Consider the following 25,813-nt stretch of genomic DNA (forward strand, 5'->3'; position numbering starts at 1 on the left):
TATAAAATATCCTAAGACAAATATATATATATATATATATATATATATATATGGACAGATGATAGCAGAAATACTTTCAGTTTAGAAGCAAGCCCAACTTCAAAAGACAGGATGTGGCGATGGAATTTAGGGACAACAAGAGCCTGTCAGAAAGCTATGGGTCAGGTCTTGGAAGCATCAAAAAGAACCCTAGGATAGGCAGTGAAATTCACAGATACAGTTTTATTCCATAGAAACACTACATAAACCTATACAAGAAAAAGAAGGACTTGTAAGCCGCAAAGCTAATGTAGATTCTAAAGGACACGCTTTTCATGCCAGTCCCAGAAGTCAGGTCACTTTTGCATGAGCTGACGTCATGAAAATTCGGATTGTCCATATTTAGAAAAGCTCACAGTAGGCAGGAATACTTCCAGACTCCTGCCACAATATCAGGAGATGTCAATCACCGCTGTGTTTTTGCACAGCGCTCCGTAGACAGAGAATAAGGCTGCTATTATAATGAATTTACCCTGGGCTGGCCCCAGCATAGAAAACAGTATTATTCTAAACCTGCTCTGCACTTTGTCATGCAGACATATAGCGGGGCAGTGGTTCTGACACCAGCGCCTTCTGCCCGCTTTCCAACAGGGCATTTGGGCCATCCTCTCCTATGAGCTACAATGGGAAGGAAAGGGTGCTATTGGCAGCTGGTGGGTGGAGGCACAAAGCATGGAGCAGCCCCCACAGCAAAGAATTTGCCCCCAAACCTCAGCAGTGTGGAGGCTGACAAGCTCTGAACCAGAGGAGGTTACTGACTGCATTTGTGGCCGGAGGGACAGTTTGACTCCCCGCCCTTTTTGAGCTGCCCACGGTCCCAAATATCAATTCTCTGGGACCTTCGCGCCCCACACAGAGGTCATCAGTGCGCCTAGAATGGGAACCAGCTAGAGACTGGCACTGTTCTTGTTCTTTTCATTTAAGACAACAAACCATCCTGTAGTGTAGCTCATGGCATTGGTTCCCTCGGGTGTCTCTGGCATCCCTGGACTTTTCCTGAAACCAACACCCCTAAACCCTTGGAGCACCCCCTTCCCGGCCGGGTTTAGGTCACTTCCCACAGCAGCCCTGGTGGGTAGCTGTGTCCTCGCGACGGGAAAAGCCAAGCGTTTGGGGAATGCAGCGTTTTTCCTAACGTCATTTATTTAGTCTAGAGGAGAAATTCTGCTCTTTAAGAACAGGAAGGCTGCGGGGTTCCCAGAAGCTGGAAACCAAACCAGAGCCTATTTGTGCACCGGGGGAGCTAATCAGCTGCGTTTACTTATAAGGAGGGTAAGGCGGGAGGAGGGTGCTGGGAAGCTCCCGTGCGGCCGATTTCTCCTGCGGGAGCCCCCTCGACCTCGGATCGGTCCCTCCCGAAGGAAGAAGGGGAACCCGGTGGGGAGGGGCCGGGCGGCGGGCACTTTCCCGCCGGGACCGTCCCGCCCGGGAGCAAGGCTCTTTTCCCGACTCCAGTTGCTCCCGGACACTGTCGGCCGCAGCGGGCAGAGGGGCACGGCCGGCGGAGCCGCCCCCGAGCGCGGGAAGCGGTAGGAAGAGGCGGGATTCCTGCCTTTTGTTTCTCCGTCCGAAGCCCGGAGCCCTGCGGCGCGGACACCCCACCTCCGCCCGACGCCCCCCGCGCTCCCTCCGGCGGGTCCGGGAACCGGGCGAGGGGCGGGGCGTAGCTGGGGCGGGGCCAGCGAGGCCACGCCCACCAGGGGGTCTTTAAAGGCGCCGCACGCGCGCGGATCCCCTGCGCACGCCCTCCGACTGCGCAGCCCCAGCTCTGCCCGCGGCGCGTGCTCCAGCCTCCAAGTCGAGTGAGTAGCGGCGGTGGGGGGAGTCTCCGCTGGCCTTGGGGGCGGGGGGGGGGGGGCGTTCGAACCGCCTCCCGGGTTCCTCAGTCCGGCCGTGTGGGAACCCCCCATCTCCTATGACATCCCTGCCGCCGTCCCCACCTAGACCCCAGTCATCCACCTCACTCACCCCTGTTCCCCGTCCTCTCCACCCTCGTACTTCCCGCTCCCCGCGCAGCCGCCCGGCGCTGCCCTGGGACCCGGGCCCGCGGGGCAGGTAAATAACTAACAAACAGTGCCTGACCTCCGTCCCGGCGTGTCCCTGCGGGTTTTCTGGGCGAGGCGGGCTGGAGAGTTTCGCGTGGCTGCTAACCCGCCTTTTGGGAGCCCTGGGCCCCCCCTCCGCGGCCGGTGCCCCCTCCGCGGGTCTCCCCTGCCCGGGTGCGGTGCGCGCTTCCCGGGGCTGGGGCTTCCCTGGCCCGCGACCCCGTAGACTTTCCCCGACCCCCCGCGGTCCTCCCCCGGCACTCCCCCCCCCCCCCCGTTTTGCCCCGACACCCTCCGTCCTCCCCGGGCCCCGCGGTCCTCCCCCGGCACCCCCCCCCGTCCTCCCCCGGCCCCCCGCGGTCCTCCCCCGGCACCCCCGCCCCGTCCTCCCCCGGCCCCCCGTGGTCCTCCCCCGACACCCCCCCCCCCGTTTTGCCCCGACACCCTCCGTCCTCCCCGGGCCCCGCGGTCCTCCCCCGGCACCCCCCCCCCGTCCTCCTCCGGGACCCCCGCGGTCCTCCCCCGGCACCCCCGCCCCGTCCTCCCCCGGCCCCCCGTGGTCCTCCCCCGGCACCGCAGTGCTCCCCCGGCTGGGGCTCAGACCGCCGGCGTCCCATTGTTCGGAGGTCTCTGCCCACTACGCGCTGAACCCTAAACGGTAAAAGAGCGGTGAAAACGTCCATGGAAAACTCCCTGCTTTTTTCCGGAACTTTCTACTAGTCGGGTACAAATAGGACAGTCCGAATGCTCGGTTGAGAAATTCTGCAACAGGTCCTGAAAGTCACCTCCTGGGTTTCGAGCTCCACGTAGGCAGCCCCGGGGCGAGGGGAGGCCTCCTGAGTCCGGGGACACCCACCCGAACCCCCCTCCCCCCCCAAGCTAGGACGTTTGTGGACGGTGTTTGTTGGTTACTCCACATGTGTGATCTGTTTTGTTTGCAGCCGGCAGACCAAGTCCGTTTTCATTCTAGAAACGCTTTTTATTTGGGGTAACTTTTTATATTGGGACAGTAAGAAGGATCGAGTTTTTGTGTTTTTTTTTTAACTTTTCCAATCAACCTGTTTTAAAGCTGTATCTATAGAAAGAGCTCAAATAGGACAATCTCAAAGTTGGCTATATAATCTGCCTCAAAATGTTTCAGGAAAGAGATGGGCAGTATTCTACAATAAAAGGGAGGATACCACAACGTTTCAAAACTGCTTACCAAGCTATATGCATTTCAAGGCCTCCCTGGTCTCTCTCTCCCGCTTTCTTCTTGGTCAGAGCTCCTTCCAGCTGGTGCTTCATCAATATTTCTCAAGGTTCTTCCTACTCTGGATTCTAGTTTCTTTTGCTCCTTCAAAGTGAAGTCGGGTAGAGACAGGTCTGCGGCCCATGAGAACTTGAAACACAGTGCTTATTTGGATGCCTTAAACACCCTTTGCCCAGAGCCAACATTGATTTATTGAACGAATGAAGGAATTAGTAAGTTACAGTTGTGATGAACAAAGATTTAGCTGGACTCAAGCATTCTATGCATTAGCAGATTTTATCTAAGGTTTCTGTCAAAAGTTTTCAATGGATTCCTCTAGAATCTAGATGTATTCAACGAATATTGGTTGATACTGTATCTGCTAAATATTGCGCTGAAAGCAGTAAGAACTCAGTGGAGCTCTGTCCTGATTAAATTGCCAAAACATAGCACAGTGAGAAGAGCAGGACTGAAGTCAGTTGGGCCCAAATTCCTATCTGAGCTTGATGACCTTGGGCAAGCTGTTCTCTGACCTCAGTTACTTTATCTTGTAAAACAGGTATAACATCACATACCTTGCAGGGTTGTCTTAAAGGCCTAACAAAGCCAGCTCAGCCTGGGGAGCTTTCCTGTGACTAGACCCTGTTCTACACGGAGTTGTTGAGTCTGTGGGGAAAAGACTATTAGTGACGGCCTCTTCCAGGAGAGCTGACTCAGACATGAACACTAACCCTAGGCCTTGCCCAGAGGCCAGCTCTTTCTCCTCCCTTTGCAGACATTCACAGGTTTCCTCCCATCATTTCCTGGTCTGGTATTTGCTTGGCCTCCCTCCCTGGATTACCTTCATTACCAAGGATGGTGCTCCCTGTTTCTTTATTTTGTTTTGTTTTATTAATCCTCACCCAAGGAAGAAGGGATGGGAAAGAGAGAGAGACATCAATTGTTTGCCTCCCAAACGTTCCTGACTTACCAGGGCCTGGGATTGAACCTGCAACCCAGGTACCTGCCCTTGATTAGGAATCAAACCTGAGACTCTTCTGTGCACTGACCAATGCTGACCATTAAGCAATACTGGCCAGGGTTACATGTCATGAACTTTTCTGGCAGCCTAGTGAAGCCTCTGGACTCCTTCTCAAAATGTGAAGTGCATAAAATAAAGTACATGGTACCAAGTTCACTGATCCCCAGAAGTTCAAGTTAGGGTTCATAACCCTAACTTAGGGAGTTTTCTCAAACTGGATTGTGGAGGAGTGGGACACAAGTTCCGATTATTAAAAATGTTAAGTGTTAGTGAAAGTCATAGAGGAAGAACCAATAGAAGTATATTGTGAATGATTTGCAAAGGATACTAGGTTGCTTGCTTTTTTGCTTACCATCTCAAACCAACAGTCCTACTAATTTTCCGTGACTCATAAGAAGAGGACACATACCATGTAATGCATCAGGGCCAGTTCACTACAGGCAAGACGGTTTCTTGGCAGGTTCTCTCCCAGAAGGAAAGAGTGAGGAGAAAAGTGAATCCTCATCCAGCAGGTACAGGAAATACCCAATTTAAAAAGAACCTATGCCAGAGCCATGAAGTCAGTACTATATTTGTGTGGCTAGTAGCGATTTAGTTTTAGAGAAACATCTAAACATCTATGAATTCATTTGAAGTGTATTGGCATTAATTTTTAGATCGAATTGGTCATTTTGGTTTGGTTTCACCATCATAAGCCACTTAATATTTCTATTCCTCAGCTTTCCCATCTATAAAAAGGGGATGATAATAATGCCTATCTTAATGTTATGGGGATTAAATTACTATAAGTAAACTACTTAACATAAGTAAAGCATATAGTAAGCTTTATATAAGTAAAGAGAGGCCCGGTGCATGACTTTGTGCACAAGGTGGGTCCCTCGGGGTGGCCTGCAGAGATGGGCCCCAGCCTAGCTGCCCCGCAGCCCCACCTGGACCCCACCTTGGCCTAGTGCCGCCCCCTCACCTGCTCCACCATCCTGTCTGTAGAGCGATCAATCTGGGCTGGGGCGCCTGCCCAACCCCCTCAGCATCTGGGAGCTGGGCGGCAGCCCTGCTCACCGCCACCACCACTGGTTGCCCTCTGTGGGGCAGTTGGCAGGTGATTGGGCCCCTGCTCGCACCCGCTTTGGCCTGGAGCCACCCGCTCACCTGCTCCACCTCGTCAGGGCCCATCAAGGCCAGCAGTGCCTTCATTGCTGCCTGCTACCAGTGCCACATCCCTGATGCCCGCCATGTCCTGTGCTACCCCCTGGTGGTCAGCGCACATCATAGCAAGTGGTCAAACGACCACCCGAGGGGACAGTTTGCATGTTAGGCTTTTGTTATATACGATAATAATAATATAGTATTTATTTTAACCTCTTATGTGCAAGCAGTATTCTAAGTACCTTACATATATTGTTTAATCTCAGAACTGCCTTATGATCTAAATAAGCATTATCTCCATTTTTGAAATGAGAAAACTAGCAGATCAAATAACCAACCTAACCTAAGATAACTTGGCAGGTAAACAGTAGTCTTGACATATATAAATCTTGGTCTGACTCCATCATGTGTAAATCATTCGAACATTAATTTGTTTGAATAAATGAATATATTGTAATTAGCATGCTTGTGAATTGCTCTGGCAGATGTTGGAGGCCGGGTGATGGAGTTTATGGCATAGTTGCATTCTAATTACAACATGTGATTTGTCAGGTAGTCAAAGGATTTTCCTGTCAAGGATTTTTCTGTACCTCAAGTTGAAGATGTAAATGATAACAGCCTATAGAATCAATAACTAATGGTGAGGAGGAAGACTGGGGGGAGAGGAAGGTCTTCATGTGAAGATACGGGGATTTGGGGAACAGCTTGAAGTTCTGCAGTCAAACGAGTGGGTTGAGTCTGGATTTGCTTTTTTGGGGCTCAGGGACCTCAGGGAGTCACAGAATGACTCAACTTTTTGCAGCCATATTTGGGCCTAGTAGTAAGTACTCTTTAAGAAAAGGAAAATCAACATACATGTATATGGAGTACAGACTCTTTGCTGAGTACTTCACCAGCGTTATAACTTCAGAATCTTCCTCATCATACTTACAGGGACCCTCTTTCAGAGGGTCCAGGAGCTAAAACCGTTTTTGCCATCCCTGTATAAGCAGACCATGCAGGCTTCCCAGAGCCCTTTCTGCACACCTCTGTGTCACTGGTTCTGTTGTCTTGCTATTATTTGTGAACATATTTCTACCACCCAAACTCCCTGAGAAACAGGCACACTTCCTAAAACCTTTATCCTCAACTCTTATAGCCCAGGGTCTGACTTATAAAAGACTGAATGAATACATTTATATGAGGGCTTCAAGAACAGGAAAGCATTGCACAGTGTTTATTAGCTACAGTTAATGGAGATACAGAAATGAAGTCAGGAGTTAGCCGGATGAGGGAGGGAGGTAAGTCAGTTGCCCTGATGGAAGGGATTAGGGGTATAAGGAGGAATGGAGACATAAGATGGAGAGAGGAAGATGAGTATTGACAACCAAGCTTGAAAACTGCTAAATGTTGATGACAAAGATTACCGATAATTGAGTGCCTACTCTAAGCATTTTCTCAGCTCCTTCTCTTCACAGCTCTATAAGAAAGGTACTGTTATCCTCATTTTACGTATGAGGGAAAAGTGACTGTGTTGACTCCCAAATCCAGGCTCTTACTTCTCCCTGAGGCAGAGATGACTCAAAGGCCAGCTTGAGGATTTGGCTTTGGTAGAAGGAGTCGAATGAAACATGGAGCCTTTTGCTGAGGCACAAAGGAGTCTATCCTTGGTTCCTGGTATCTACTTTAGATAAAAGGAGTAGACTAGGCAGGTAACTTGGGGAGCAGAAGAAACAGTTTTTAGAATGGACATTGAATAAAGCTTCGTGTCCAATTACTGACAGCTCTGAAACGCTGGCCTTGTTAAAAAATCATTATAATTGGGCACAGTGCTATTAACTTACATGTTCTTTAGCAAAGTGAGTCCTCTGGATGTGGCTCAGGATGAAATTGGTTTATAATAACTTCGCCCTTTCGGGGAATTAGTTTATAACCACGTTCTAGTGTAGCAACAAAGCTGCGCAAATGGTGGTATAATGTGAAAGCGCTTAGAATCTGTGTTATTGATGGACTCACTCCAAACCTTTGGTATCAAAACAAAAATCCCAACCTTCGCTTTCAGAACAAATAACAAACTTCAGGTGGCGACATGTAGGCTGGAAATTCATGGATTCAAGTCATTCAGATTCTAAAATAGGACAGTGAAAGCCACAGGTGGTATGAGGGAGTTGTGTGCTCATTTTGTGGCTCTTGGTTATCAAGAGTGATGTCATTTTACCACAAGGTGACTCAGAGTTAGACTATAGTAATTTTCTTCTGGAGGTAGCACCTTGTTATTTTGGGTGGTGTCTCAGACTGGGAGGAAGCAGCAAACAGAAATTGCAAATAGGTGTTCAGATGTAAACAAGTTTTTTAATCTAACACAGTGTATAGATTCTAGTGCTGAAATACTTTCAGACATTGGAAACCAGAAACAAGACCAAGAAACAGAATACGCCCATTTGGCCTGCTTATGCGAGATGTGTGTGAAGCGGGATTTTATTTCTCCTCTTACCATTCTGTAAATTAATCCATAGCACTGGGAGGCACGCTGCCCAGATTGCTCAGTGCACGTCCAGTTTGCTGTGATTAATGTCAGCTGTTGTGAAGCGGTACAGACAAATGCACGTGAGAAAAACGAAGCCTCGAGTGGATTTTTTTTTTTTTTTACATGTGTAGCAATGCCAAAGAGCGACAGAAATGGAAGATCGTCACACTTCCCCTGCCAAAGGCAGGAAATGTCCATCAGAGCACACCCTGGAAGTGAAATGGGGGTTTTGTTTCTTAGAGGATCACCATAAATGAAACCATCGCTGAACTCACAGTGCCTTTCATGGCCCCAGGAAGAGGTTTGTGAGTGACTAGACGCTAGGTTTTTCCTTACCTTGTTTGTGGCTCTGAGCTTTGCTCTGTGTGCTGTACGGGGGTTTCCTGCTGCAGTGCTGGCCGCAGGGTGGACAGGATGAGACGCTCCCTCCAGCACGCTCACCGTCACTGGATGTCTGCCCAGGCATTTGTTTACCGTGCTTTGTCTTCAGTGTCTGAGAGATAGAGAGCTACCTTTCCCTCTTTTACAGATAAAAAACGCAACTATGTCATAGATAAGCCCGAGGTTGCACAACTGTTAGAGTAATGAGCTTAACCCAGGTCTGCCTACACCAGCTTCCCCTCCTCCCTCTTTCTTTCCCTTTCTTCCATGGTGAAAATTTCAGACATACAAAAGAGAATATAAGGAATACCCAGCTATCCACTATCTGGCGTAAAAAATAAAACAAATTCAGCTGAAGCTTTCTGAGAATGTCCTTTAAAAAAAAAAAATAATAATAATATGTGTGTGTGTGTGTGTGTGTGTGTGTGTGTGTGTGTGTAATTAATTTTAGAACCTGAGGAGGGGAGAAGGAGAGCTAGAAACATTGATCAGCTGCCTCCTGCACACCCCTGCTGGGGAGTGAGCCTGCAACTTGGGCATGTGCACTGACCAGGAGTTTAACCTTCAATCTCTTTGTATGTAGCATGATACTCAACCAACTGAGCCACAACAGCCAGGCTTGAGGATGCTCTTTCTAAGATCATTTGCCAGGACCACAGAGGTTTATTCAGAAATATTTAGGAAAGCTTTTAAAAAGACAATGACTTGAAATTTTTACTTAAATTCCAAAATGTGACAAAAAGAAATAAGGCAGTACTACTTTTGTTTTGAGAAGGATAAGATCTAAATGGGAATCGTATCAAAAGGTTGAAAAAGGAAGGATTCTTTAAAACAATAGAAATGAAATATTTTTTATACTAGAGGCCCGGTACATGAAATTCGTGCATGGGGGGGGAGTGTGTCCCTAACTCCAGCCTGTACCATCTTCAAACTGGGAAATCCTTTTCACAATCCAAGACCCCTGGCTTCTAACTGCTCGCCTGCCTGCCTGCTTGATTGCCCCTAACCTCCTCTGCCTGCCGGTCTGATCACCCCCAACTGCCTTCTCCTGCTGGCCTGATCACCCCCATCTGCTCTCCCCTGATCCAGCCTGGTCGCCCACGAACTGCTTGCTTCCCCTACCCAACCTGATCATGCCCCTAACTGCTTGCTCCCCTTCCGGCCTGATCACCCCTAATTGCCTCTGCCTCAGCCCCCACCACCGTGGCTTTGGCTGGAAAGAAGTCTGATGTCTGGTTGACCTGATCTAATTAGCATATTACCCTTTTATTAGTATAGATATGTCAAGTATGCTGGTAGGTGGGCTGGGGATTACAGAGATGCAGTCCCCACCCCCAAGGGGAAGAAATAACAGAGTAAGTTGAATGTTGAGAGCTTTGATGGATATTTCCTGGAAAATGACACATACCCATTTGGCTGCTATGGATGTATAATAGAAGTAAGACTTGATTTGCAGGAAGTGAAATTCAGTAACCCTGCATTACATAAAAAAAGGAAAGATATTCTCCCAAGCTGCTCTTTAACAGAGAAAGAAAAAGAAAAAGAAAAAAAAAAAGTAATGAGTTAGTTAGGTTTTTAAAAATGCATTTTTAAATGTTATTCAGAAACAACTAGGATAGTGTGAGCCTTGATAAGAAATCTGGCTTTCTATTGGTGATGGCTCCAAAGAAGATGTGTGTGAATGTGGAATATGGCAGGCTGATATTACTAGTGGACAGTATCCTACCTAATAAAAGCCTAATATGCTGAGTATCCAATCGCCCGGTCCTCCATCCAACCAATCAAAGCATAATCTATTAATGATATGCTAAGGCCACTCAACCACTTGCTATGATGTGCACTGACCACCATGGGGCAGACACTCCAACAGGTAGGTTAGCTTGCTGCTGGGGTCCTGCTGATCAGGACTGAATGATACAGGGCTGGACATGCCCTGGAGCTTTCCTGCAATACCTCCCCAGTCCTGATCGTGCACCAGTGGGGTCCCTTGGCCTGGCCTGCATCCTCTCCCAATCCAGGACCTCTTGGGGGGTATCAGAGAGCTGTTTTTGGCCTGATCCTGCAGGCCAGGCCGAGGGACCCTACTGGTGCACAAATAAGTACACTGGGGCTCCACTAGTACTTTATAATATGATAAATGCCTAGACGATAAATATTTTAAAGGTCAGTTGGGCTACTAATTCTTGGGACCCAATATTAAGTAATTGTATGTCATTACCTGTAAGCCTGGGTTTGGCTTCTGGTTTCCTCAGGAACCTGAAGGTACTTTCTAGCAGATGACTGTAGCATCCTTGAACATTCCAGAACACAGGTAACTTTGGAGCTGTGGGCAAAGTCAACATCACGAATTGCACTCCAAACTCCAGCCAGTGCCGGCTGCTGGAGCCAAGGCTGTGGGTCAGGCTGTACAGCCAGGCTCGGGTTTCGTTGTGCATTTGAACAATGGAGCACCTGTCTCCAGGGAAGGGAAGGAGCAATTTATGCAACTACTGAGGGAAAGCTTGCAAATAAGTTCTGTTGTTGCTAGATGTTGAGCCTGCGTGGTTACCTTCACAGTAGCCTGGTAATGCTGTGGACCCTTGGAATACTTTGTTCCTGCCTGAATAAGGGAATAGGCTTTTTGCAAGTTGAGACCGATAGTTTATAGTGATAATTAGTCATATCAGTCTGGTGTGTGTGTGTGTGTGTTATTGTTGTTTGTTTCAAGGAACAGGAGCTCCATGTCCAGGTGACTTAGAAAGAAATGTATTGGCTCACATACAGAGTGCAGGATAAAACGAGGCATGGCTAACGAGTGTCTACATCTAGCCTCCCCATCTCTGAGCTGGCTTCATTCTCCGTTTTCCTCTGATCTGACTTCTTTTCTTATAGTGGCTAGACAGCCGCTAGAAACTCCACCCCTACATTCACACAATTCTAAACCAGAGCTCGAATTTAACTCTCATTGAATTGACTTGGGTCCTGTACCCATTCCGAAGCCCACCACTGTGGCGGGAGGGAGAATGCCGTGACTCGGCTGCCATCGTGACTGAGTTCCCTGGCCCTGGAGTTAAGGGCAGCGCCCACACTGTTCCAGCCAGTGCTGCTCAAACGTCGTGGCAAAGGGTCTCTTTTTGTCTTGTTTTAATTTCGAAGTACAGATTGATTCTCTGGCTCTACACTGTTCAACAAGATGAATTCAGTGATCATACTTTCGAGTGTGGTGGCATAACATTGTATGAAAGTTTAGAAATGCTTACCTGAATTTTGTCTTCAATTGATCACAAGCATGGCAGACCATCACCGGGAGAGCGCATTGATTAAGTACTTCTCCAAACCACACGGACCTACAGAGAGATTTGCTTCCCTGAAGAGACTCGAGGGAAGTATGATCAGAAGAGGGACAGAGAGTGAACACAGTGCTTCATGAGCGATCTTTCCTTTGGAAAGGCCTCCTGGTGTTCAGGGAGTTAGGGCGGGAATTTGCCACCCTCAGTTCACCTTCGTCTTCTGCTCAGCAGCCCCCCTTTCCCTTTTCCTTCCAGCCCGGTTTGAGTGAGTGAGAAGGGTCCGGCTTTCTTAACCAGCTGTTTCCTAGAGAAGCAAGCTGCTCCTCCGAGGAGACTTACCAGGCAGCGGCTACGAAGACCAGTCCATTGAGAAGGAGGTTAGGACACGTTGGCCCTCCATCAGAGCAGGATAGCCACGGACTTAAACTTCCAACTCTGCCCCCACACCGGCACCTTGCTCAGAGGTTATTCTGTGTCACTCAACAAACAGTTCATTCTACTGGGAAGGGAACTCGGTAGCATGTTCTCTACGGTCTGACCGTCCCATCCAAGAGGGAGCATTAACTGTTGGCTGGCTTAGAGGACTCTGGGATTAGGGGGCATAGAAACTTGCACTGTAGCCTTCTGGAGGGGTGCTTGTTGTGATTGAAGCAAGGCTCTCTGCCTGCAGTCGTGCTTGTCACAGACACAGTATTTATGCTACAAAATCACATAACTTTATTATTATTATTTTAATAGAGAGGAAAAGAGAGAGTTAGAAACATCAATGAGAGAGAAACATCAATCAGCTGCCTTCTGCACGGCCCCTACTGGGGACGTGTCTGCAACCAAGGTACATGCCCTTGACCAGAATCGAACCTGGGACCTTTCAGTCCGCAGACTGACGCTCTACCACTGAGCCAAACCGGTTAGGGCTCTCACATAACTTCAGCAGACAAACACAAAACGTGTTCTTGCAGGACAACACACCACTTGCTTCCTCCCTAGAAAGTTCCTCCCTAGAAAGTGTCCCAGCTTGTGCGGGTTAGCTGTTAAGAATTTGGTGGGGTTTTAGTGAATTGAACCTGTAATAAGACACTCCACCCAATGCAAGCTCCTCATCGGTTCTCTAAGCCGCTCATTATGGCCGGGCGTGTGCGGGGTGGGCCAGGGCGTGCCCTCCTGTGCATTCCAGTGCCAGCTTGCTTTGTGCCGGGAGGCCTGTGCTTCTGTTGAATGCGGGTCCTGTATTCTGTAGGGCAGTGTTTCCCAAACTTCTTTCGTGATGAGAACCACCTGGTGGAGTTGTTAAACTACAGATTCCTGAATCCCAACTAAGAAGTGCTACACTAGAATTTTGGGGAACATATAGGTAAAATTGAAAGCTTATATGTTCCCCAAAGTTCTAGTGTAGCACTTCTTAGTTGGGATTCAGGAATCTGTATTTTAACAACTCCACCAGGTGATTCTCATCACGAGAGAAGTTTGGGAAACACTGCTGTAGGGGAAAAACTTGCACGTGACAAGCCAGAGTTTTCTAATGAAAGACCTGTAATTTGGGAGAGGAGAGGAGAGGAGGAGAGGAGAGAGGGTTACTTTGGAGACGCAGGCCTTTAAAGACGTGTTTAGAGGGGCCCATAAAGGAAGGAAATCCGAGCGAAGCGTTGGGTTTGGGGACCAACTGATGCATCTTTATGGGGCGGACTCTCTCACAAATAAAACGCAGGTACATTCAGGTGATCCAGGTAGAAAAGGAGAATTAGATTCTGTAAGGACTATTTTCATTACTTAGAAACTTTGTTCTTTCCCAAAGACTCAATCCAAACAGCCCCCCAGCGAGCGTGGGCTTGGGGCCGCTCTGACGCCTCTCTGTCCCTCAGGATGCCCGTCTGGGGGTGCGGAAACAAGTGCGGGGCCTGCGGGAGGACCGTGTACCACGCGGAGGAGGTGCAGTGCGATGGGCGGAGCTTCCACCGCTGCTGCTTTCTGTGCAGTAAGTACCGCCGTGCTCCCCTGGGACAGGTCTGTGTGTAACAAGCTTCGATTTGCATATTTAATGGACAAACTGTGGTTTTGTAAAAGATTTTTGCCTGTCTGTTCTCCTAGACACTGTTAAGTGCTCAGCCCAGCAGCAAGGACGGCAGGTGCCCCAAGACCTTGGCCTTCCTGAGTCCTCATGGCTCTGAGCCCCCTCCGGCCTTGACTGTCTTCATTTGTCACAGCTGTGTCCCCTGCCCCGGGAGTTCAGTGTCCAGTCTGGCACCTGACACAGTCCGGCCTCCTCCTCCTGGCTGAGCTGCTCTGTTTCTCACCACCCTGTTAAAATTCAAATATCTGGAACAAGCATGTCCAACTCCAAGGCTAACACAGGCCAAATAAGCCAGGTTTCAGTTTATTTGGGCCGCGAAAAAAACAAAGCTTCCATTTTCATAGAAATGTAGATGTATTTCCATAGAGACATGCTGAATACAAAGGGCTGAAATAAATGAGTCATTGTTAACATAAAATATAGTACATTTTAATAAAAATTAATATTTTTTTCTTGAGCATTAACTTAGCAGCCACTGAATAAGCGTAACACAAATTAACCTATTTTTCTTGTTCTCCAAAAGCGAAACATTTCCTGTTATACACACTGAACAGGTCAGCCCAAGACTAATGACATGTCCATCAGATGCTAAAATATTCACTGCTAATATTAGTGGAGATAAATAGTGCACCTGCATGAAAGGCGCGTAAGGGGAATGAATGCAGCACGATTATAGTGATCATTGGTTAGCGAACTTTGTAGTTCGTTATTAATAATTATGTAGAACAGGATATTGTAAAAATTAAGTTACGACATTTTTGTTAAATGTTTCATACATACCGTGACATTGCCTGGGCTTCAAAAGCATTCACTGTGGGCCGCGAGTTTGACAAGCTTGCTTTAGAAGCTCAAATTCTGTCTTCTCCAGTAGTGAATACTGTTATTTCTGGTCATTGATACCCTACAGTTGAGGGGAAGGAACTTGGGATATGGAAATACCACAGAGGCAGGTTGGTATATTGTTGAAGCTGGGAAATGGTCAGTGTCTGACGTAGGCAGGAAATAAAACAACACCGGCCTATATGCTCAGAAGGGAGTAAATGCCTGATAATGAGAGAAACAGAATCAGATAAGCTCCCTCTTCCAAGCACATTTCCTCCAAGTCTTCAGTTTTAAACAAGAGTGTGGTTGCATCAAAAGCTCCTCATTAGTCATCTTCTAATGTACATCTTTGTCTTTAATGAGGAATTTGTTAGTGGGGAACCCACCCTTACGTGCAGTTATTTGCTTTATCTGTACTACTGTACAGTGACTATTGCTGTTGGAAACTAAAAATGTTAAAAATAAATTTGGTTACACTGAGAAATAATTTTCAGAGAAAACTTCTCAAGTTTTAGTTGTCCTTTTCCCTCTCGGTACCAGCATTCAAGGTGCCTGGGACCTTTTATAGCGTAGCGAACTAGACACGGACAACACAACACAGTTACAAAAATAAAAATACAACGTATGAAGGTTTGTTATGTACGCCTCCAGGGTAACTACCATTTCTCAGATTTGGTTTAACTATTCCTTCTCTTAGAATTTACTTTTACTTTTTTTTTTTTTTTGAGGAATCTATTTTTCAGCAGGTTTGTAGTCAAAAGAATATGTGAACACAGAGGAAATGCGAAAACTTTAGAAATTGCTCTTAGTCTCATCTAGGTTGAGCCATGATGTTTATACCACAATAAAGACGGTGTTTATGAAATGCCAGGTTTCTACTCCTTCCTAATATTTGCCTCTGCTCATGACAGCCTTTTAAGGAAATAATTCAGAGTAGTTAGAATAGGGATGAGGACTGGGAGGAGAGAGATTATGGAATAAATTTTTCATATATTTATACTTGCTTTGGCTGAATAGATTGTTTTTGTATTTTCTTTTAAATATATTTTTATTTTTAGAGAGAGAGGAAGGGAGAGGGAGAGAAACATCAATGTGAGAACAATGTTTGATCGCCTGCCTAGTGCACACCCCATACTGTGTATCAAGCCCAAAACCAGCTCATGTGCCTTGACCAGGAATTGAACCAGCAACCTTTCAGTGCCCAGGGTGATGCCCAACCAGTTGAGCCACACTGGCCAGGGCACTAGATATTTTTCAAAACAGCTTTTATGTTAGTTTATACTTAATGTCCGTTAAGGGTGTTTGTTCTTCAACAGTATATGGTTTTAGGTAAATTGTCTCTTTAAACAAATGTGTGTCAGTACTTGAGTCTCCACAGCCAGGTTCCGGGATAGGTGATGTCATTTTGTTCTTCCACAGAGACTGTGGTCTAAGACAATAGACGAAACTTCATAACTTTTCTCTATTCTCAGCCACCCTGCTAGCCCCCTGCCCTTCGCTCTTTCTTTCCTTCCTCTTTTCACTTCTCCCCTTCTTTCAAGTAAGAGGGGAGTCCCTTTTTCTACTACATGTTGGATTTCCAGCTGCCTGATTGTCCTACCAGTGTGCTTGCTCCCTCATAATTTCTACTTTTCTCAGGCTTCATTGAAGTTTTCGAAAGTGAAATAATGTCTGGATTAAACATGATGCCATTTGGCAGTTTTACGAAGTGGGATACTTAGAAATGTCTTGTGGTAAGAAATTCAGCAAGAAAGAATGTGCTCTCCTTTGGGGTGGAAGGGAAGCAAATGCCGACTTTCACCCACGTGGTGCTCTTCAGACAAGCCTGCCACTGCCGGAGGAGCCGTGGCAGGACGGGAGCACGCTTTCTCTGTGAGACTGTGCTGAACGTTAGAATCATAGAGGGAAAACAGTTCAACCGAGACAAAGGCAAGCTCTCCCAGGAGCTGCTTCTGAGGTGGTGCCACCGAGACAGCTGTCCCAAGGCACTCAGCCACCCCTCTGCTGTCTGTTAGGTTGTGATTTAACATTTGGTGTGAAGAGGCTGAAAAGATGGGAGTGTCTGGGAGCAAAGTGTTAGTTTTGTTCCTTTTGTTGGTGTAATTACAGCATTCTCAGGCTCCTCTCCCTCCTGCCAGAGGGCAGGTCGTATTGAAAAGTTGGAGGCTTTAAAATTGGGAGGCGTTTCTGAAACAACTGTCATATCCATGGGGGAAAGCAAACAGGCCTCAGATGTGGCTGACCTGTCCAGATGCCGGCTCAGGCTTCTGGGAAAGCACAGATAAACCAGGGAGGTGAGCAAGCCTGGCCATTACCATTTGCAGACCATGTGTCTATACCACCACTGGTCTCAGGAGATAGGCATCTTTGGCACATTTTTAAATTCTAACTTTTCCCCCCTCAGTGGTTTGCAGGAAAAACTTAGATAGCACAACAGTGGCAATTCACGATGAAGAGATCTACTGCAAATCTTGCTACGGAAAAAAGTATGGGCCAAAAGGCTATGGGTATGGCCAGGGCGCTGGCACCCTCAACATGGACCGGGGCGAGAGGCTGGGCATCAAGCCAGAGAGGTGAGTTAGGATCATGTTCATTATCTTCAGAGATGAATTATAACAATTAATGTGGCTTGGCAAACAGGAACCTGGGAGTTTTCAGACTTTTATCTTAAAACTCGAGGCCTCAAATTCGTGCACTGGGGGAGGGGAGGGTCCCTTAGCCCAGCCTGCCCCCTTCTCACAGTCCGGGAGCCCTCAGGGGATGTCCTACTGACGGCTTAGGCCCGCTCCCCATGGAGAGCAGTCCATAGTCACAGTCTGGCCTCCCTAGAGAAAAATAAAAATAATGAAATTAAATCAAATAGTATAGGCAGATTTTCTAAAATATTTTCCCAGAAAGAAAGTGATATGTTTATACTTTCATCTATGTAAGCTGTATTTGGAAATTAATTTATAAATCATTGCTTCATTTTCTTATAGACTGCTTAAGTCAACTGACCTATATGCAAAAACTGCTTAACATTGATTTTTTTCCAATCTCATGTGAAATAAAAAGCTAGATGTGATTCTAGTGGTACTAATATGACTCTGGGTTAAAAATATGTGTGATGGTATTTTATGAAGCATAGCATAGTAGTTTAGTGGAGAGGCTAGAACTGGAGACAGAATGAAATTTGATATTAGGCTTAGAAAGACAGATACTTTAGTTTGGATCCTTTTGTAACAATAATGAGCCCGTACGTAGGTTAAAGTAATAACTATGGCTGCACCTGAGATTAATTTCTTCTTCCCCCTCGGCTGGCCTGGGAAGGCCTCCTGCCCTGAGGGGTAGCACCAAGTCCCGAGGGCCATTGTGCCTGCCGGGTGGGTTTACCTGGGCCCTTTGGAAAATCGAATAGCTTTTTTTCTCCTTTCCACAGTGTTCAACCTCACAGGCCGACAACAAACCCCAACACTTCCAAGTTTGCTCAGAAGTTCGGAGGTGCTGAGAAGTGTTCCAGATGTGGGGATTCTGTGTACGCCGCTGAGAAGATCATCGGAGCAGGAAAGGTAAAGGGGTGCTCTGCACTAACGACAGTGAAGGACAGCTCTCCGCGTCCCCCCTTAGCCCTCCACACCCCACACAGGCATGTGTTTCGTACGTAAATGCCGAGGATCAAAGTTATTTTAAATTGCATTTCTATCTGAATCGTTAATTTTTTGAAGTGCTGCCCTTATTTGACAAGGAAACTTGTTTTCCTAGGGGGGCGCTCCTGAAGGTTATTAACAAACACGGCTAGGCTGTTAACAAATCTGGCTCTGCAGATTAGTCCGTGTAGTGCAAGCATGTCAAACTCGCAGGCTAACACGGGCCAAATGAGGCCTGTGGCCTGCGGGCCGTGAGTTTGACATGCTTGGTGTAGTGGGGAAAGCAGTGAACCAGTCAGCACATTGGTGTGTGGCTTTAGGGAAGTGACTTCACCTCTTTGAGCCGCAGGACTTGTCAACCATAAAGGAGGCCGATTAAAGGTGCGCACCAGCCATGTGACAAGGCCTCGGAGCGCTCTCAGGGAAGTGGCCCTTCCGTGGGTAGCTTCCAGTCCACATCTTGTGTGAGTGAAGCTTGAACTAAGCCCTTTTGTAGGTGACCGAGAATGCAGGTGCTGGGGTGGTCCAGTCCGGCCGTGGTTGGGTTGAACCAGCGGTCGGGGTCGGGAGCTCTCTGTGGGATGATCCTCCCGAGCGTGTGAATTTGTACGGCAGGAACCAGCCTCTCAGACTTGCTCACTGCTCTCTTTCAGCCCTGGCACAAAAACTGCTTCCGCTGTGCCAAGTGTGGGAAGAGTCTCGAATCAACAACTCTGACTGAGAAGGAAGGTGAAATCTATTGTAAAGGTAAAATTAATTTCAGGTATTATTTATCCGTATGAACATCCTGCACTGGCTGATTGTTAATGGAATGTCATTAGCATTAAAAACACACACAAAAGAATAAAGAAATACTCTGAAAATGGGGGGAAGCAGGCTAGTGTCACTGGCTGTTTGAAAATAAAAGATCTAGGGATACTTCCAGATGACAGAAACCCACAGAATTTGATTGATATAGTCAAGATCTTGATCACTTAAAACTCCCCTACCAATAAAAACAACCCCACAACAAAGTCTTCTTTCATCTCAGGTAATTGACAAATATGTAACTTACCTGGCCTGATTTTCATGCTCGTAACTCAGTGAGCTGAACACTATGGAACCAGAATGCTCAGACGTGGCCTTTACAGTTAGCTACTACACCGTAAGCTAGTTGAACTTTTTGGCATAGTCGGCATTTTTTTAAATGCTAGCCAAGCTTAATGAACTGGCAGTAACTCTCCCTTTCCTTTTTTGTAGGATGCTATGCAAAGAACTTCGGGCCCAAAGGATTTGGCTATGGCCAAGGAGCGGGAGCCCTTGTTCACTCTCAGTAAAGGTGTAAACCCAGAACCGAGATCCCACCCTGAGAATCTCGACATAATCTAGGCACAGAAAATCTAACACTAAACTACTGTGAAACCCTACCAGCACGTATGTACTGTACATTGCCCTGTACTTGGATAGGCTGGCCCACTAGTAGGAAGAGAGCACTGTATCCTTTTGCTTTATTCATCAGCGTTTTCAAGAACCATTTCTTTTACACTTTAAATAAAACTTCGGCTGCATTTGGGTGTTGTCTTTCAGTTACCTTTTGGAAGAGCTGTTGTGATTTCAGCTAGTAGAAAATCCTTTGGGTCCCTATCCGCGTTTTATTTGTGAGAGAGAGTCCACCCCATTACCCAGTTGACTCACTAGGTTAATGTTTGCATTTCAGCTATTGGAAAAGACTTCTAGGATGGTAAATATGCCTCGAGTGAGGGTTACTGAACAGTTCAGATTCCTCAAAGCTAGTTTTCAGCAGTGCAGCATCTCCTATAGCATGGTGGCGACTCCGAATGCCTCCTAGACAACCCGCATTAGAATCGCCCGGGAGCATGAAAAGGCAGTTCTCAGGCCCAGCTTCAGCCCCACAGCAGCAGAATCCACAGGGGTGGGGCCTTAACCTTTTCAACCAATTCCTCTGAGAGGCATATTGATCTAAGGTGGGTGCAGTGTTAAGTCGAAGATTCTTTCCTATACCAAAGATCATTGCAAACAGCTCCCTACTGACAACTGTCAAATCTGAAGCTTAGGGTGACTTTTTAGACTCTGCTAACCCCTGGGAACTGAGTGCTTTCTCACAGCAATTCTGCACATGAGGCAAAGCTTTTTGCATTGTCCTGCTACATTCAGGTGGTTCAGGTAGAAAAGGAGAATTAGATTCTATAAGGACTATTTTCATTACTTAGAAACTTTGTTCTTTACCAAAGACTCGATCCAAACTTCTTTTCCAGGAGTAGGGTCTGAAATTGGCCTATGATTTAGTGAAATTGAATCAGCCTGATCTGTGAACACATCTTAACCTTTACCAAAGCCCACCTTATTACATTGCTTATTTTGAAAAGCTAAAGGGTGTGTGTTATGTCTGACATCAAAAAGAATGAAACTTAGTGGGGAGAAGTGAATTGAGGGTATGCCAGGTGATAGAATTCATGCTGATTTACATCATAGCTCAGAGTAGTCACAAGTTCCAGTGTGGGAGAAGGGTAAGCCTTTCCTTTAAGCAGGACAGGGACGTTAATTGGAAATAAATGAGATAGCTTGACTTGAAGAATTATGCAGTAATTATGTATGTGGGAGTTTTAAAACATCTTAGCCATACACAGATTCTTTGACATACCCATTAAAGATGGAGTCTAATTCCCATCCCTCTGGACAAAGGCTACCCTTGGTGATGCATTTTTAACTCACAGGATCTGATGGACAAGTCTAGATAAAAAACGACAATACAGCTTCTGCTTGCTTACTTTCTCTTAGGGTGCTTACTCATAGAGCTGAGCCACCATGTTTTAAGAAAGCCCAGGCTACACATGGAAGCTAAATATAGGTGTTCTAGCTATATTTGGTATCAGCATGTACCAATCAACCTATCACACATGTGAGTGAACTTTCAATCATTCCAGTCCTGTTTTTGAACCATCCCAGCTGACACCAAGGTGGTTAAAGTGAGCTACTCCTGTTGAGTTCTGACTAAATGCAGATCTGTGAACAAAAATACCATTTTACACCACTAAATTTGGGGTGGTTTGAAGCAGTGATAGATAACCCAGAATGTTTTACATAATAAATCTATTGCTAATCTTAAAACACTCGCAAACATAATAAACTTCCCTACACAGAGGCAACATTACCCACATTGTGTTGGAGATGCTAATAATATCCTAGAAAAAAATATTCAATGTGAAGTTGCCAGGTGCCTGGTAATTTGAGACTTTTTGCTAAATTTTATATCCATTCATAATTAAAATTATTCTTAAACTGGAGTCATGGCAAAACAGCCACTCCGAAACTGTAAACTTAGCTTCCACGGGTTTCAGGAGTGGAGAAAGGAATTTGGCTTTGGGCAGACTGTTCTGGGAAGAATTACTTTCATCATTTGGATGCAAATTGACAGGGTAGCACCCAAGAAATCCAAGTGTGATATTAAAGGGCTACATGGCAAATACCTATTTTTATTTTAAAAACCATCCATTTGGGCTGATGTGGTTCAGTCGGTCGGGTCTCATTCCGTGCACCAAAAGTGTGTGGGTTTGATTCCCAGTCAAGAGGGCTTGATCCTCGGTCGGGGGTGTGTAAGAGGCAGCCGATCAATGTTTTTCATTATTGATGTTTCTATTTCTCACTTCCTCTCTGAAATCAAGAAAAATATATATCTTTTAAATCTCTTAAATATACTTATATTTAAAACTTGGAGATTCATATAGTCCCAGAAGATCCTACTAACTCCATATAACCTAAGATTCTTATAGAAAACTTTATTTTCTTTATTAAAAAATAATAATTACACACACATATACACAAAATTGTGGAGCTTTTTTAGAATACCACTACCACCCTTAAACCAATTTCTAATCTTGCAACTTGAATTCTAGTTGACTCAATATAAATATATAATCTATTCACATTATAGATACCACTACTAGTGTTTCATCAATTTCTTGAAGTGAATCAAGTGAAATAAGCAAGCACACATCTAAGAGTCAATATTTATTCCGATTAATATTTTAAAAATTTTGACAGATTTAATTTATGTGAGGAGAGCTAATTTATTAAACACTTTACAGGTTTTCCTTTCCACAGAGTAACACGGTAAGTAGCAAAATAATACTTGGCACAGTTATAAATAAAGAAAATATAAAATAAAAATATCAATAGCTTAACTATAATGATGTTGTTTTATGCCTTCTAATATTTCAAACAAATTCCTGGGAACAACAAAAATATGAAGAGAAAAAAACTCCAAAAAAAAAGTTGATGTTCAGAGCTGAGAAAAATAAGTTCCTATTTGTTATATGAACTACTTCCCAAAGTGTCACCTTCATACACAAGTTTAGAACTGGGTTAAGTTGGTTCCACATACAAGACCTATGAAAGAATTAAACAGAGGGTGCAATGCTGCACAGTTGGTTCCTGACCATCTGACCATTTCTGAGTTATAGATTTCATTGGTATTATGAGATGGTTAGTACTAGTTAACATTGCTAATATTTTCCATGTAATTAAGTATCTAGAGGGTTTTTCTATTTAACTGAAAGACATCTCTTGCACTGAAAAGAATATTGTACCACAAAGAAAAAAAGTGGTAGCAACACTCTTATCCAAATTAGAAAATCACCATAGTATTTGACTGTTAATAAAAATGTATTCAATAAAAACTGTAACCGAGTCTTCATGTGAAGTGGCTCAAAATACAAAAAATTAAAACAAATTCTAGGCTTTTATAAATAATTGTGAAATAAAAAAATTATCTAAAATTTGCCCCAATTAGTAGTCAAAACTAGCAGAGACACTTGTTAATTGACCAGTTTTTTACACTCTGACAAAAATGGCACAATGCTATTGCCACCCCACAACCATCTCTTCCCTTTTCAAAATAAAGTATGTATGCCAATTTTCTAATCTTAAAACACTCACAAACACACTAAGTGTAATCTTTCTGGTGTGTGACTTATGGTCAAAGGGACTATATAAAAACAGTATTTGGAAATACTGAACATCAACTATGTACATTTTCACTGCTCCTCTTACTAAGGCAAGGGGCGGCGGGTATACCACTAGATTGCTTTAATACCTGTAATCTGCATTTTACAGGGAATACTAATTTTACCAAGCATCAGACATGCAGTGAACTTGCAAGGTATAATGCCTATTAACAGCAATATGAAACATCACTAGAAGCTCATTAGTTATCTTTCTTTTCTTTTGGTTGGGTAAAACGAAATGAGCAGCTTTAAACAACTAACACATACACAGACACAAAGAGAAAACTATTTGATAAATTATTTATATACAGATACACAAATCTTTACACTGGCCTAGGGTCTGTCATTAGTCTGACCACCCTTTTCCCACCCTCCCCCAGCCCATTCCCTCTCACAGGTTTCCCACAGGTTGCTCGAACCACAGTTTGCTACAGCACTTAAGAGGACTACAGCAAGTCTCACTCTGTAAACAATATTTATGGAAGCAGTGACTGATAGCTCATTGTGAGTATGAAAATGCTGCAACAAAAATTGATCAGTGCATCACGTTTAACAATATAAGAAAATATTTTTTGAAATCCAGATAACATTAACAAATTTCAAAACATTCAATACTGAAAAAACTCAAATAAACTTGGGGATTAAATTCTTTCTGATAGGTCATATTTTTAAAACCAGAACATTCATTAGCTTTTCTTTTAATCAGATGTGCTATGTACAGAGATCATGCTCCATCTTTAGCTAAACTCCATCATTTTGTCTTTATTTTGCAGCTCAGAATTTTAAAAGTAAATTCACTTATCTATTAGAATTTAGCATTAACTTATTCTGCATTTTCTTGAAAATACCTTAACTCTTAAAAAGTAGATTGTGTGCACATCAAAGTAAATTCTAATTTATGCTTTACTGGATAGTAGGTGCTATAATACATTCTATGAGGTGTATCATGCACTTAGTAGGGCTTTTAAGCTTGAACAGAATGGCATGACTTACTATACTCATGCAAGTGTTTTGTTATTAGACCATAAAACCTCACAGCAAGGTTACTACAAATTACTTACTAAACCAGAAATATATCGGCACTGTAAGAGCTGATAGCAATATAATATTATTAGCACTTTTTTTTTTTTTTTTTTTGGTGAACATTATTTTCTTGTGCCTTTGAAGACACATTAGAGAGGATCCCTAATAAAACCACATGATTTTCATCACAGTATAAACATGTACATTCTAAAACGTACATAACATTAGTTTGAATCAATTCAAGACTAACTGTAATACTTTTAGTAGATTGTACCATAAAATCTAGCTGTATACCATAAATTTAGTTTTAGCAAGACTCAAACATTTCTGATTAGTATCTGTCAACAGAATAAGTTCACTCTTTTTTTTGTGAAAAGTGTTATGAGAACAAAACAAAAAGTTGAGTATGTTGTGATTCCCACATTAAATTCATTTTAAGACCTTTATTCTTCCCAGAAGTGGCAGTGTGTTCTGTCCATATTTACCTTTGTTAATAAAAGTGTTGGGGGAAAAAGACTGTAAAATTCACTGTTAGCCCCATATACAACATGCTCTTGTTCAAAGGATGTGGATTCGAGTGTGAGAGAGACGGACAGACACATTTTCAGGCACCACTTAGCAATATGCTTCATAAGATAAAGACGCTGCTACACGAGCTGGTACCCAGATCCTGATATTTGGTCATATTCTATTGTATACTGCCTTGTCCAGTCCACGATAACAGGACGAAAGAGGCCACAGCATCGAAATTCAAAGAAGTCTATAATATTCCTTACACATCCATGGCTAAAAAAACACACAAAAAAGAAAGAGTATTAGTATAACGATTTAATATATGAGTTTAATATAATTCTGGTGGTAAATATTACTTTTCTAAATTTAAAAACTCAGGTTACTTGCCAGAAAGAACCTGTTTTTTCGATATTTATTGCTCAATAAAATATATGTACATTCATGTTTCCTCACAGCTTGGCCAACCTGGTTTTTCTTTTCTCTTGTGTGCTAATTTAATGGGTTACACACTTACATTTTAAAGTTATTCAAATTTGCATTTCATTCCTGTCATGTAATTTTTATAAAACCTTTCCTTGATTGGTGTTTTTTTGGCAAGAAGACAAACTACATCCAAAATTGAGAAAGTAAAAGACAAAATAAATAAAAATAGCATAAATTTGGTACTGTACATAATATAACAATTTAAAAAAGGGTCTGGGTAAGTTCAGGGAATTTTAGAACTTTGACACCTTTGGAAAAGCAGTCTGCTTCCCTCTTATATAACTACTAGGGGCCCAGTGCACAAATTCATGCAACTTGAAAGGAACTGTGGGCTGCAAGACTGGGTGGGCACAGGGGCGGGTCTTGGCCCATCCTCCATGTCCCACCCAGCCCCTCCCACCGCAGCCCCCAGTACCAGTACCATCGGCCGGTAGCCCCGCTCCTGCCATCACTTCCATGCACTGATGGCACTGGCCCTGCTTGCACCGCTGATGGCGCAGAGCGATTGGGGCCGACCCCAGCAGCAGGTGCAAGCAGGGCTGGCGCTGTCAGTGGGTGAGAGTGGTGACTGCTGGTCCCAATCGCTCCTCAGGAGCAGGGGAAGGTGGAAAAGCCCTCAGGGGTAATTGGAGCCAGA

At 44.7% G+C, this 25,813-nt stretch overlaps 2 protein-coding genes across 4 annotated transcripts in view; one reads left to right on the top strand and one right to left on the bottom strand.

The window, feature by feature from the left end:
* The first annotated feature begins 1,168 nt into the window (after positions 1-1,168).
* Positions 1,169-19,701, top strand: CSRP2 (cysteine and glycine rich protein 2). Of its 2 annotated transcripts, none has more exons than XM_084876322.1 (6): positions 1,169-1,311; positions 13,498-13,610; positions 16,933-17,101; positions 17,947-18,076; positions 18,808-18,901; positions 19,394-19,701. In XM_084876322.1, exons 2-6 carry the CDS (start codon positions 13,499-13,501, stop codon positions 19,468-19,470), a joined length of 582 nt encoding a protein of 193 aa, XP_084732448.1. In that variant the 5' UTR covers positions 1,169-1,311; position 13,498; the 3' UTR covers positions 19,471-19,701. The 2 variants fall into 2 exon arrangements, with proteins under 2 accessions (XP_084732448.1, XP_084732447.1); XM_084876321.1 differs by lacking the exon at positions 1,169-1,311 and adding an exon at positions 1,707-1,841.
* Positions 19,702-22,149: 2,448 nt separating this feature from the next.
* The window catches only part of ZDHHC17 (zDHHC palmitoyltransferase 17), an 83,027-nt gene continuing 79,363 nt past the window's right edge, over positions 22,150-25,813 (bottom strand). For both annotated transcript variants that reach the window (XM_084876292.1, XM_084876293.1), the window contains one exon: positions 22,150-24,966. In XM_084876292.1, the coding sequence (XP_084732418.1) occupies positions 24,828-24,966 (139 nt within the window). In that variant the 3' untranslated portion in view covers positions 22,150-24,827. The remainder of the gene's footprint in view (positions 24,967-25,813) is intronic.

This window comes from Pipistrellus hanaki (assembly GCF_964339955.1).
Source record: "Pipistrellus hanaki genome assembly, chromosome: 3".
NCBI classification, from domain to species: domain Eukaryota; kingdom Metazoa; phylum Chordata; class Mammalia; order Chiroptera; family Vespertilionidae; genus Pipistrellus; species Pipistrellus hanaki.